Source organism: Ictalurus punctatus, chromosome 25, assembly GCF_001660625.3.
Source record: "Ictalurus punctatus breed USDA103 chromosome 25, Coco_2.0, whole genome shotgun sequence".
NCBI classification, from domain to species: Eukaryota; Metazoa; Chordata; class Actinopteri; order Siluriformes; family Ictaluridae; genus Ictalurus; species Ictalurus punctatus.
Window position 1 is genome coordinate 19,034,475 of NC_030440.2, and position 14,837 is coordinate 19,049,311.

The window sequence follows — 14,837 nt, forward strand, 5'->3', positions numbered from 1 at the left end:
CATTAGCTGTAATGAGATGTGAAGCTCACAGTGAATTCTTGTCTATTCTGATGCTGTGATGAGTCACATGACTTAACAGATATGATATACTGGAGCTCTATCAGTCCTGTGTGCTGGAACCTCTCTGATAGAAGAAGTTTAGTGAAGTGCTTTTATGTCAGTGCCAGTGTTTTGGGGGAAAAGATATTTAAAAGACAGACTCTGAAGTGTACCACCAGTGACAGATGGTACTTGACGATGCTATTTAAAAATGCACTTTTGATACTTGTTATTGGCATTTTGTTTACTTTAAGTAGTTTAAGATAAACCCTACTGACTGTAGCATATATCACATCCTGGTTATTCTAGCCCATAAGTTCTCAACACTGGGGTCATTACCTCACATAGTTTCACATGGGGCTTTGTCCCAATTTGCATATGTCCCTGGTCCCAAAACGCTTGAGAAGTATAAGAGAGCGTGGTCATTAAAAATGAGCACAAGGTGCTGTAACTTGTGCACACACTACAGCATTCATGAGAATGGAACAGTGATAGTGTTGCATGTAAGAAGCCGATAAAGGCTATTTTTCCCGCTCTTGGCCGATAGTTTAATCAAAAGAGGGCATGAAAACACATGGATTTCGTGTTGTGTGCAAAGAAGATGTCTCTTGTGTGGAATTATGACAAAACTGCAGTTTGTAATCTCTAAAAAATTTTACACCGGAAGCAGTGAAGCGGGAGTTTCAGCATTGAGTCTAAGCAGGGTCTAAGTGAAATCATTGCCTCGCTGTTGAAAAACTGCACGCATTCCCCTGTTTCTAGCCCTCTACTGACTGTTAAAAAAGAAAACTGGCACATACAGAATGGTATGAAACGTACATCTTGTTAATGAGGCTGTCTTTCTATCTCTTCCCATTGTTCCTAATCCTTCCAAAATACGCTCAGAAATTACACTAACTTTAGGCAATGCATTTTTCTCAATTCCAGTTCATCCAGACAACAAGTATTGGTTTTCTTTTTATTTCAAGGCTAAACTCTATCAATGCCTCAGGGACTCACAGATTCTCCCAGTTTCTTTAATTCATAGGTGTTACAAAATTCAGAGTCCTTTGTTGTGCCTGCAGACAGCAAACTGCTAGTTTAAATCAACAATCTGCTATTAGTTAACCCCAGAAAGGAAGCCTGTTGTCAGGATACTGAGTCTCTGCTAATGTTTCTTGTGGAAAATGTCCATAAATATGCTTGTGACAGTCCAACAGCCTGTCAAGTATTTAGGACACATAATTTCAAATGACACCGTAAAATTGATCCTGAGAGAATTTCTCCTATCTCTGCTCTCCCAAAATCTTGGATGAAAAAGCAGGTCATGTCTCTTCTCGGTATGTTAAATTACTGCCGTGCATGGATCCCTGATTATTCTGAAATATCACAACCTCTCTCTAACCTGGCTCACAAGCTCCCTATCCACATGAATGAAGTTGTCACATGGACAGAGGAGTGTGAAAATTCTTTTGAATGTTTAAAATCTGCTATTGCTAGTGCTGTTTGAATATACACGGAAATAAATGGTTTGGTGTCTGGTGTTTTAACTGTGGTGTTTGTGAAAAATGAAAACCTGTGGATTATTATTCTAAATGTCTTGATCCTATTATGTGTGGTCACTGACCTTGTATATGCTCATTGGCTGGAGCCAGAGACTGGTCTTTACGCCTTTGACTTAGTTGCCATGCATGAACTAGAGGTCCATGTCCCACATGATGTACACAAAACTATTACCAGCTCTTGAAGTACACATTTATCTCAAATGCTTGTTTGTTAACTTTTCAGAACATTTTATTCTTGTTGCAGAGCTTCACTGTTCACCATTGTACCATGCTGAATCCTGCCACCCTGCTTCCTATTACAGAGGACGGGGTCCCACATGACTGTCTGACTGTTTTGGATATTATTTCCAAACCATGTCCAGACCTGACAGACATTCCGAATCTTAACGCTGATTGCATTTATTTTGTTGATGTTTGTTTAGTTTCAGTTTGAAACTCTCTGATGGTTCTCATGCTCTTCATCTGCACATGCTGTGTGTGATCAGCTTTCAGTTACTGAGTCACAAATTGCCTGCTTCACTTTCAGCTCAGGCCTCTGAATTGCCTCTGAATTTAAATCATTACATGACACTGGTGTTTTGAACAAACAGAGGTTTTGTTACTCCCTCTGGCAAACCCGTTACACACAAAATTCTGATCATGAATCTATTGGATGGTGTTCTCCTTCCTAAATCTATTTCAGTCTGTAAATGAGAAGCACATACTCGTGACACAGACCCTGTTTCTCAAGCTGATTTGGCTGCAAAACAAACCGCACAACACGCATACACTGCAGATTTCATCGTAACCAGATGTTCTCTGGTTTCTATTACAGATTTAAATGCTTTGCCTATTTTAAAGTAATTTGCCATTGAACAGGAACTGAAACTGTGGAGTGCACATTGCAGAATGGATCCAGTATCTAGTGTTCGGCTTGATGCCCAGCCGTCCCAAAGACTGTTTTTCCTTATTTGGCCCAACTCATGCATGGTGCAGACCATGTATCTAAAGGAGGTATAGTAGACATGGTGAAGAGAAACTGGCATGCACCAAGATTTTCAACACAATTTTGCAACAAATGTGTTACATGCCTACAACTGAATATTGGGAAAGTGCATAACATTCTGCTGAGTGCACCCCACACCTGATGCACTGTTTTAACAGTTAATGATGGATTTTCTGGAACAAACACCCCCTCAAGGTTAAAGTTACTGCTTAATTATTCTTGAGATGTTCTCAGAATAACCTGAATGTTTCCCATGTAGGAAACAAGTCGCACCAACAGTAGCAAAACACCTGGTTAGAGAAGTGATTCCTAGATGGGGAATCCCTAGAAAACTGTCATCCAACAACGGTACACCATTTGTGAACAAGGTCATTACATACTTATCAGTGAAGTTACATTTTGATCTGAAACAACATTGTGCTTACCAAGCCCAGTCTGCAGTGTGACAGGGCGCATTATCCTGCTGAAAGAGGTCACTGCCTTTACGGAATACCGTTAGCATGAAGGGGTGTACTTGGTCTGCAACAATGTTTAGGTAGTTGGTACGTGTCAAAGTAACAAAGTGTCAAAGTCCTGTGTTCAGTTCCTGATTGTTAGCATTGTTAGGTTTTAGATATACCATTTCAGTTCGGTAAGTAAGGACCTTCACGGACTCTGTCATAAGCAGGAGATCCCACAATGGTTTCTAAGGCCCTGTTCACACTTGACATTAACATGCATCCTGGGTGATCAGATCACAAGTGGACAGCTGAGACACATAGCCATTCACAGCTGGCATTATGAATGCATCTTTAGTGTCCGCTTGTGATTGGATTTCAAACATCTATTCCACTGGATTCTGCTGCATTTATTTTAAGGAAGAAATGTCCCATGAATCATAGTTCATGTACCTGTACTGACTGATTCAGTCGTTGTTAATTACATGGTCTTTTAATGAAACTTATAAATGAATGAGAGATGAAATAATGAATGAAGCTATGAAAACAGCTGCTTTCATCTCTGCTGTTATAGAATCACTTTTTATCCATTAACCAAGCATCAAAGAGCTCTACCTTTCCACATGATTTTGCAGTGATAATATATTTTCCACCTAGGGCAATGATGCAGGCATTTATTTGGTCCTTCATTGCTGTTTGGGACACATCGAGATGCATTCACATTCATACTTACTTCATTCAGACCTTCAAGATGCATTTGATCCTGTTCACTCCTGTACTTAGCACTGTTCACATGTGATCCGGTCACCCAGGATGCACATTTATGACAGGTGTGAACGGGGCCTTAGGGAATTGTGGTGGATCAAGGTGCCTGACCCCTTTCACATTCCCTTCTTCTCTTATTCAGGGCAATTTGCCCTAAGAGTTTGGTTTGTTGGGTAAAGTGTGAAAGCTATTTTTGATGCCAGTCCAGAAAACCGACCCCTGGTCGTCTTGAAAATAGTGGTCTGGGGTTTTGCTTCAACCAAACCATACTGTGGTTTGCATCAGTGGTGGCAATGGTCCACTCTCACTGCTGCATGCAGAGTAAGGTGACTGGCTCAACTTACATTACTTCCTTTTTCAAGTTTCGTAGTGACAAGGAAATGGTTCTTACAACCAGTGGAGAAGTAAGTAAGTCAATTTTATTATATAGCACGTTTCACACAGCAAAGCTGACCAAAGTGCTGAACAGAATAAGGAAAGTAAAATAGAAAACAGAATAAAACCAAATAATGACAGACAATAGACAACAATAAAAAACAGATTAAAACGCATGGGAGAAGAGATATGTTTTAAGCCTCTTTTTAAAAGTGGTAATAGAAGGTGCAAGGCGAATGTCCAGTGGCAACTGATTCCATAAACAAGGGGCAGCAACTGAAAAAGCTCTATCCCCCTTTGTTTTTAACCTGGATCGAGGGACATGCAAAAGAAACCTATCAGAAGATCTTAGAAGTCTGTTCGATAAATGTGGTGTAAGAAGATCCTTGAGATAGGAAGGAGCGTGATCATTAAGAGTTTTAAAAACAAACAACAGAATCTTAAACTGAATCCTCAAATGGACCGGGAGCCAATGGAGCGATGCTAAAATTGGGGTGACATGATTATAGTTCTTTGCCCTGGTCAGCAGCCTTGCAGCTACATTCTGAACCATCTGGAGATGAGCAAGAGAAGACTGAGGAAGACCCAAGTACAATGTATTACAATAATCTAAGCGCTATGTGATAAAAGCATTGATAACTTTCTCATACACACACACACACACCAGTGACAGCAGCAGGAGCAATTTGGGGTTCAGTATCTTGCCCAAGGACACTTTGGCATGTGGAGGGACATGACCCAGGGATTGAACCGCCAACCCTGTGATTAGTGGACAACCCGCTTAACCACCAGAGCCAGAGCCACCCACTAATTGAACTTATCATAAATAAGTGTCATGTCACCTTTGCTATTATGCAAACGTGAGCTCAACTACAGGTTAGAGTGGATGCTAACATAATATTAAAGTTTGACACAGTGCCTACGAATTTCCTTCCCTGGTGGCTTGCTATCCAGTTAGTCCCTCATAGCTACTGTTAAAAGCTGTTTAAAATAAAACTTTAATGAGGAGTGGCTTTTAAGGCCAAGCAAATCAACCTCGGAAAATATCCCCAGGATATATAAGTCTGTTGATGTTATTTTGCTAAATAAATGTTATTTCTCTTTGGTCATCAGCTTTGTGGGGATGTGTAGATAGAAATTGGTATGACGTCTGTTGGAGGGACATCAGGCTGTATGGGACACATCACCGCTCTAGACCATGAGAAACATGTAAAAAAGGAAGAATCTATGGATGAAAACTCCCTTTATTAGTCGAAAGGATGCACTGCAGTCCAGCCTGATACTCAATAGTACATTTTACTGTTAACTACATTTAATTTGTTACATTCATCTTTGGTAACTGCTTAATCCTCGTCAGGGTCATGGTGGATCCAGTGTCACTCATGGAAACACTGGGCACAAGCCAGGAGGAAACAACCTGGATGGGAGACCAGTCCACATACCCATATGTTCTTGGACAGTGGGAGGAAAATTTCAGGTGAATTGCCTCAAGCTCTGATGAACATGAAAAACATAAAAAGCAGCTGCTTTCATCTCTGCTGTTACAGTATCATCTTTATCCATTAACCTAGCATCAAAGAGCTCTAGTGTTGCACACGATTTTGCAATGATTATTTATTTTCCAGCTATGAAAATGATGTAGGCGATTATTTCGTCTTCTGTTGCTGTTTAGGACACATCAAGACCATTTCCGCACACTTCAAATGTGATGTGGCCAAATGCATCCCAGACCATCTCTGAATGTGATTGGAGTGATTGGATCACAATGAGTCTTCGAGTTGCTTTTGACCCTGTTCATGCCTGTACTTTTACTCAGCTCTGTCCACTTGTATTCCAGTCACCCAAGATGCATGTTAATGACAGGAGTGAATGGGGAATTGCGGATCAAGTTTTGGGCCCCTTTCAGATTGTTTTCACACTTCGTCCTCAGGGCCGTTTGCCCCAAAAGTTTGGTATGTTGGGTGAAGTGTGAAAGCAGTTTTTGATGTAATGAGGAGTCCAGAAAACTGATCTCTGGTCCACTTGAAAATGGTGGTCTGGTGCTTTGCTTCAACCAAACCATAGTGCAGTTTGCAGGATGCTCAAAGGAAGAACCTGAAGGTGAAGACTATTTCTGTAAGTCAACAGGGCATTCTTCTGCCTACTCTGATTCTTAGTAATACACATGATTCTTGATTTCTAACGGGACCAGACCCACATTTCTCACTGTTCCCCTATTTATTGTATTTTGTACTTCACGTTATTTTAAATGATCCTATTTAAATATAACTAATGTACTTTCAGATGGAGGCAGATCAAGCCTGTGGGAGACATTGCACCTGTGAACCAACTGAAACATGCCAAAAAAAAAAAGAAGAACCTGAAAGTGAAGTTTATGTCTGTAAAATATTAAGGTATTATTTATTTAATATTAATTTATGACAGTATCAGTACCACAACACTTGTTTTTCCCTCACTTATTCTTCAGATATGTACTTTAGGTTCACTATAAATAAATAGTAATATTTTAATAATAATTAATAACAACAATTATTAAAAATAACAACATGTAAATAATGAGATTTCAGGTGAAGATCTGGTGTGCTTCAGCAGGGATCTCTGAGTGTGCATACTCTAGCTGCTGTGCACAACAGCAGATGAATTTGAGTTCCTCTTGGAGGCTCATTGGATTTTTCCTCATCACTGTACTTGGAACTAGTTGCAGAGGGGTTCATTCGTCACGCTACACGATTGCTGAGAAAACTAAACACACTTCAAAATACCAAAGCTTCTGCATTCCCTCTGAGACTGAAGAAAAATGTCTCTGAACCGTTTACACTACACAAGCAGTTGAGGATATGTAGTATGCACAAATCATGCTGTCCTAAAACATGGCAGGAACGTTAGTCAAAAATGTTGATCCTATGTCTAATTTTATTCATGTGGTTGATTCCATGTAAAATCCAACAAAGGAAGTGAACCACACTGTCAAAGAAATTGCAGATATTTTGCATATAATCTGTTAGTTCAAGTATGAGAACAGACAGACCCAATGGCAGCTAGAAAACCCTACAAAATTTATGAGATGTGTAGTTTCACTTCATCTTACAAATGAGTCAAAAATATTTACATATTATGCCACATAAGCAAAAATTAAAAATAAATCCAGCAAAAAAAGATAAGTTGCATGTTTTTACCATAATGTACAGGAATCTCCAAAAAAAAAAAAATCACAATTAATAGGTATTTAGTTTTGTTATTACTTGAAAGGAACTTGGTAAGACCTCATTTACCCTATTCATTCAGATTCTAAAAGTAAAAAAAAAATCATAGACTATTTCCTCAACATTGCTCAAGTCATTTTTTTCTTTACAACAGACAAAACAGTAAAGAGGTCTTCATCACATGTGCAAAGTGTTAGTGTTAGTTCTCCATGAACTTTTCAGTAAACATGCATCAGGAACATGTCACTTTATGGAAGATGAAGGCTTTATGGAGAGACAGAGAACAGAGTGTCACGGGAGTCGGGAACAGTACTACTGCAATTAATTCAGCCCAGTTAGCATTTAACAGATTCAACTTGACTGCTATTATCATCCAGATGATGATGAACTTGCAAATATAGTACGTTAGTAACAATGCCACAAGAGTCCTGAAATACAAGTGCATTGAAAGGATCTGCTCAATCTTCAGATTGTTTGGCACATAAATTGTAGATTTAAATAGATTTCACCTTATTTTAGAAGAAGAAGAAAAAAACACACACACTGTTCTTAGTTAAAATCAGCATGTCCTTCCGGTGGGCCTGTAGTGGACTACTAGTGCTGTGATGAAGATTAATTTCTGATGAAACTTCCGAACCTTCAGGGGCTTGTCTTGGGTACCAATGTTTTATTAGCCTTTATTTTATTAGCATTTAAGACAGCATTACATCAATACATGCTGGCAAACTGCTATATGATTACTTGCTGTACAGCTAATAGGTTCAGGTTTGTTTTCCCTGGTAACAGACGTTTACAGAAGGCTCCAGCAGGAGGCGCTGTGAACATTAACTGCGCCGTAAACTCACAACAGAAGAAGATGAGCTGCAGCTTTTATTTCTCTTTCTCTCCGTGTAAACAGCTGAGCCGTTGGTTTATTATTCCTCCCTGAAACTATTCCTGGGTTTATTTCACATTGCATAAAAATAATGAAATCCTGTCTTTGTCTGTATTTGAGGATGTTCACTACATTGTGACTTAAAACCTGAGGTAAGTTAAACTAGTTGATCTGCTGTAATACAGAGAAAATGGTACATCTAAGATTCCGTTTTATTAAAAACACACCTACAGATTAATTTATTCATTAATAAATTAATGATTGATTGTTGTTTATTAGTGAGTGAGCCACCATCCCCACTAGTTCATAATGATTACCTAGTTAATGTAGTTATCTATCACTAACATTTGGGCCTCATTTATCATTTAGTGAAGTTGTGTGTAAATGTTTGCGTAAAACAAACCCAACAACATTTCCAGCAGAAGTACAAAAGTTCCCGGAAACGCTGATGTTCTTTGTACTTGCGTGTGTATGTTGATGAATGTAAATAACCTGTGGGCTACAGAGCAGGTTCCGACAAGCTGATTTGCATGTAGAGACGCCCACAAAACGCCATAAAAGGTCACGTGCACAGCCAGCTGGGAGCAGAAATGAACAATCAGGGTAAAGCCTTAAAAAACAAGCCACAATTATTGAACTTGAAATGAAGGATCAGGGTAAAGCCTGAAAAACAGAAGTGGAACTTATTTTTACTCACTACTGTCAATAAAATATTTAATAAAATGTAACATTACTACTACTACTACTACTACTAATAATAATAATAATAGTGAGTGCTAAATCTTCCGAGGCCTTTGTTTCTGACTTACGGCTATACGCAGACAGACTGTCATGCTGAATATAAATATAAATCATCACAGAAATTCAAATGGTTTCCACTACAAATACCATTACAAACCGTCAGCTAACCAATAAAACCATTACCATTATTGGTCCTTAATGGTGTCCACCATACATAACATACCACCAAAAGAAGGCAACAAATTATCAGTAGAGACCCACAGGGACCATTAGAGTTTCCATTAAAACCAATACAATTTCCTTTATAACCATTAAAACCATTACAAATTCTATGAGGGTTTATATATTTTTTTTTTTTTCCAGCAGGGCAGCCTGTCCTCTGTTTCTACAGCACCATTTCTTTTTTCATAATTGAATGATTAGTTTTATTTTTTTTTAACGCAGAATTTTCTTAATTTAACGATTTGTGTTGGCTCACATTACCATTTACCCATTCTCTCAATGGTGCTATTAGTCCCTGACACAGTGAACTAGTACGAGAGTGTGTTTTTATAGAGATCTTCTATAAGTCGCACTGGATAAGGATGTCTGACAAATGATGTACATGTAAAGTGCATTAATCCATACCGATTATACAATTTGAAGTTGATCAAGTTGAGGTTTACGTTAATTTGTCTTCTTATGCAGATATGAATGTTTTTCAGAATTTTCATGAATACCAAATTTCATGTGTAAATGCTCATACTAACTATTTACACATAAATCCGTTTGTATCCAGTTTGATAAATGAGGCCTGTTGTCCCTTATCTATTACTGAATAGTGAATAAATTTATTCACTATAATTTAAAAAAAACTCTAGATTGGTGTATTGTGCTGCCATTGACCATAATTGTGAATTGTCATTCCCCTGTTTTCTTCTCTGTAGGTTTAATGGAGTGTGTAATTCTGCAGAATAGTCCAGATTTCTGCTCATAAACCTCTTTTTCCAGTTTATTGATTTGAAACTCTTATTTCATTAAAATGGAATCAGCGGAGGCACGACTGGGCTGTAGCAGAAAACCTCCACGCACTCCTGCTCACTCACAGGTAAAGGTTATCCATATGTTGGTATTAGTCTATTGTTTGTTTTCATAAAGCTTGGGGCAACTGAGTATTGGAACAAGCATTGACAAGCCAAAAAACATATCTTTCTGATTTACATGGTTTCTTCTGCATTATACTTCCTTAGATTTTATATAGCACTTTTCTAGGCACTCAAAGAACTTTACTTTATAAGGGGGGAGGGGGGGTCTCCTCAACCACCACCAGTGTGTAGCATCCACATGGATGATGTGACTGCAGCCATAGTGCACCAGAACACCCACCCCACACACACCAGCTATTAGTGGAGAGGAAAGTGATGCATCCCCCATTCAGGGATGGAGATTATTAGGGGGCCATGATAGATAAGGGCCAATTTGCCAGGACACCGGGGGATTTACCCCTACTTTTTTTTACCATAAGTGTCTTGGGATTTTTAATGACCACAGAGAGTCCTGACCTCAGTTTAACAACTCATCCAGTACAAAAGACTTTGCTTTTTTTTTTTTACAGTATAGTGTCCCTGTCACTATACTGGGCCCCACACAGACCACTTCCTGCTGGCCTAACTAATACGACTTTCAGCAGTAACCTTTTTTTTCCCCCAGTTGGTCTCCCATCCAGGTACTGGCCAAGCTCAACCCTGTTTAGCTTCAGTGGGTAACCAGGCTAGAGCTGCAAGGTGATATGGCTCTGACTTGTATTAATGGTTTGGATAACCATTGTTCAGTCTAAATTACACTATAGGGAACATAGGGCACATCAGGGAACTCTATAGTGCATCTTTAGCCAGTGAGGAAGGGCCTTAAGGGACATCATCACATGGAATCATATGGAATTGTGGCAGATTGATGTACCTGGCCTGTCTTATAAAAGTCATAATAAACCTTTGACCCCTCGCCCACCCCTCTGTGATTTGTCATCCATGATACTGTGGTGCACTGCCATGGCTATCACATACAGCTTTTGGTGTTTGCTTGGAATTGGGAAATGCACTGGATCCATCATTCTCAGAACGACTTCCGCTTAAGTGAATCCTTAAGTGTGATGAGGGTTGTTGCATTCTAGAGCATTTGCTGAACATGTAGGGTGCTGTCCTCAGTGGGAGATTCAGACCCACAGACACAGGTGACCTAGCTGGGGTGCCAGATGTTTACATCTATTTGGGACAGGAGATCAGCTCCTGACTGTCTTTGCTAAATTATACTTCTTCTTCTTCTTTGGTCATCAGCTTTGTGAGGATGTGCAGCCAAAAACTTGTACGGCTTCAGGTGGAGGGACATCGAGCTCTGTGGGACACATCGGCCCAGTAGACCATCAGAAACATATAAAAAAGGAAGAACCTGATGATGAAGACTACCTCTGTAATGCAAATTGCACATTACAGTCCAGTCTGATTCTCATTTTAGTATTAACTAGACTTCATTAAACAAATGTCACAACTGTTACTGTTCTGTTTTGTGCTTCAGGTTGTTTTTTTTTACATGACTGTGTTTAAATTCATCTGATGGATTTTCAGGTGGATGGACATCAAGCTCTGTGGGAGACATCACACCTATGGACGAACAGAAACATGTAATAAAGGAAGAATCTGATGATGAAGACTATCTCTGTAAGAGAACAAGGTGTATTATAATACAGTCTCAAGCTCAGTAATACTTCACTGAATTAACTAGTCCTTATTTGTGACTAACTGTGTCTGTGTGACTAACACTTTCCCACACATCCTTCAGGTATATATATATATTTTTTTACAGTTTTGATTGTGATCAAAGGATTTAAATGTAAATAATGGAATTTCAGGTGAAGGAACATCATGGTGCGTGGGCCACAGCACCTCTGTGGATGAACTGAGTGGTGGAAATAAACATATAAAAGAGGAAGAGCCTGAAGATGAAGGCTACATCTGTACAACAACAGTCTGTGGTAATGCTGTCACTGTAACATTCGTTTTTCAATTTCCAATCATTATATCTCAAGGGGGAAGTTAAGTATCACATACACTCAGATTGCTTTTAGCAAACATGGTGGCTGTTACAAGCCTATCCACCAGCTGACAACGAGTTCCACTGTATTGCTACTCCATTTGAGGCATGGCCTGTTTAGGGCTGATTTACTGGTGTAGATCTGTGAAGCAGTATTTTGATCAGAATCTGAATGTTTACATTATTTTCTGTATCACACTGCATGACTTGCAAGTATCCATAATCTACTCATAATGAAAAGAGACTGTTACATTCATATTTTGTTCCAAAATAATGAGTTTCTAACACTATTCATTTTCTGCTCCAGAAATGAACAATCCCCAGTTACAAGTCTTCTCCTGCTCCTGGTGTTCACTTTCCTGTGCATCTCAAATTTACCTCCAAAAACACATCAGACAATGCCACTATGATGAATACCAGACACTCATAAAATCAGGAGAAATTCATTATGAGACTCTGCCCACACGAAGCTCCAGACATAACCAAACAATCTCTGTTAGTCTGAACGCCTCTAACACCCGTAGCATCTCTCATGAACAAATTCAGAAAGAAATCCTTCCCTGCTCAGTGTGTGGTAAGAGTTTTTCCCAGCAGAGTAACCTCCAACGACACCAGCGCATTCACACAGGAGAAAAACCACATAACTGCCCAGAGTGTGGGAAGACCTTCGCGCACAAGTGTAATCTGCAACGGCACCAGCGCATTCACAGTGGAGGGAAGAAATACAACTGCTCAGAGTGTGGGAAGAGTTTTGCCCAGCAGAGTTATCTCCAACAACACCAGGTCATTCACACAGGAGAGAAACCCTATCACTGCTCACAGTGTGGGAAGAGTTTTATTCGACAGAGTGATCTCCAACAACACCAGGTCATTCACACGGGAGAAAAGCCACATCACTGCTCAGAGTGTGGGAAGAGCTTTATTCGACAGAGTCACCTCATCCGGCACCAGCGGATTCATACAGGAGAGAAGCCCTATCAGTGCTCAGAGTGTGGGAAGAGATTTGCCCAACAGAGTTATCTCCAACAACACCAGCGCGTTCACACAGGAGAGAAACCGTACCGCTGCACACAATGCGGGAAGAGTTTTATTCGACATGGTAATCTCCAAGATCATCAGCTCATTCACATACAAGTGAAGCCATATTGCTGCTCACAGTGTGGGAAGAGCTTTATTCGACAGAGCGAATTCCAGACACACCAGCGCATTCACACAGGAGAGAAGCCCTATCACTGCTCGGACTGTGGGAAGGGTTTTAGAGGCCAGAGGCATCTCAAAGCACACCAAGTCATTCACACAGGGGAGAAGACTTATTATTGCTCAGGGTGTAGGAAGAGTTTTAATCGACAGAGTGATCTCCAAAACCACCTCTGTCTTCACAAAGAACAGAAGCCGTACCACTGCTTTACATTGTGGGAAGAGTTTTATTCAACCGAATGTGCTTGAAAAACACTGGTGCGTTCACACAGGACAGATGTGGTGTCACTGCTCACAGTGTGAGAAGAGTTTGGCCCAACACAGTAAACTCTGTTGACACTAGGGCATGCAAATAGCAGTGTAGATGGACATTTCTGTTATTCAGATGTATTTAAGATATTTAAGATAAGTGCGCTGACATGGAGCCATCAGCTTCTGTTACATGACCTCTAAATCATATATCCAGTTATCATGTTGGCATGATTTGTATAAGTATGTACTTTATATTACATTACTATTATAATACTGTATATGTGTGTGTGTGTGTGTGTGTGTGTGTGTGTGTGTGTGTGTATAATTAGTATACTATGTATTTATATTATTATTGATTTGTTTGTGTTGGAATTGGACTTGATCAATTGAATCTGTTATAACATTTTTTAGTATAAAGGAATTAGTTTGCTCCTGCCCTTAGGGCACATCAGTCCATCATCATATCTCTGTCACAGTTACATTTACGGCATTTGGCAGACACCCTTATCCAGAGTGATACAACTGCGTAATTGAGGGTTAAGGGCCTTGCCCAAGGGCCCAACAGTGGTAGCTTGGCAGTGCTGGGGCTTGAAATCATGACCTTCTGTTCAGTAACCCAGAGCCTTTAACCACTGAGCCACCACTGCCCCATTCTATACTATGTGGCCAATAATATGTGGACACCTGTTATACCAGTAGGGCTTGTCACAGCCTTAGTCACTGGTTGTGTTAGGCATGGTGGAAAGGCTGAAGGAAGAGTTGGCCCTGCTGGAGGTACGAGGGGCAGTAGTGCCATAGCAGGTCCACATCTACCTTTGTAATCAATATGTGAGCCAAAGAGGCAGTTAGCCTCTACATAATCTCCAGTCAGATAATGCTACGTCTGAGGCGTAATTGCAACTTGTAATTCCCTGTCTCCAACTGGAACAAACCACAGAAAATGCCTCCTCGCCTTGAAATTTCAACTATCAGTTTACTATAATAGAACAGTCCAAATAGCCAGTCAGGCCTGTAACAGTAAAAGTGTGGTTAATGTAGCTTTTTATGAGCTTTATGTTCTCAAACAAAAGACACAGAAGAGGAAGCAGAGGATTCATGGCATAAACCCAGTTGTGCTTGAAACACAGACAAAATATAAATCACTAATGCAGTTCCTTATCTCCTGTGTGTGGTATTATTATTATTATTATTATTATTATTATTAGGGGTTCAAGCACCAAAGGTGCTTGAACCTGCTTAGGGAGTGCAGGTGGAACCGGTCTTATTTATATCCCTCTCATATCTCGTGTCTGGTGTTCCCTTTGGAATTGAGATATGTGATGTCATCATGCCAAGATCTAAAGAGTTCCATAAAGCCTT

The 14,837-nt window shown here is 39.9% G+C and overlaps 1 protein-coding gene across 1 annotated transcript; it reads left to right on the forward strand.

Moving 5' to 3' along the window:
- Positions 1-8,172: 8,172 nt before the first annotated feature.
- Positions 8,173-13,756, forward strand: LOC108258201 (zinc finger protein OZF). Its single transcript, XM_047150991.2, is given in 7 exon segments — positions 8,173-8,374; positions 9,890-10,050; positions 11,276-11,408; positions 11,564-11,656; positions 11,848-11,970; positions 12,337-13,433; positions 13,435-13,756. Coding segments are annotated over 6 exon segments (1,641 nt in total). The 5' UTR covers positions 8,173-8,374; positions 9,890-9,984; the 3' UTR covers positions 13,564-13,756.
- Positions 13,757-14,837: the final 1,081 nt, after the last annotated feature.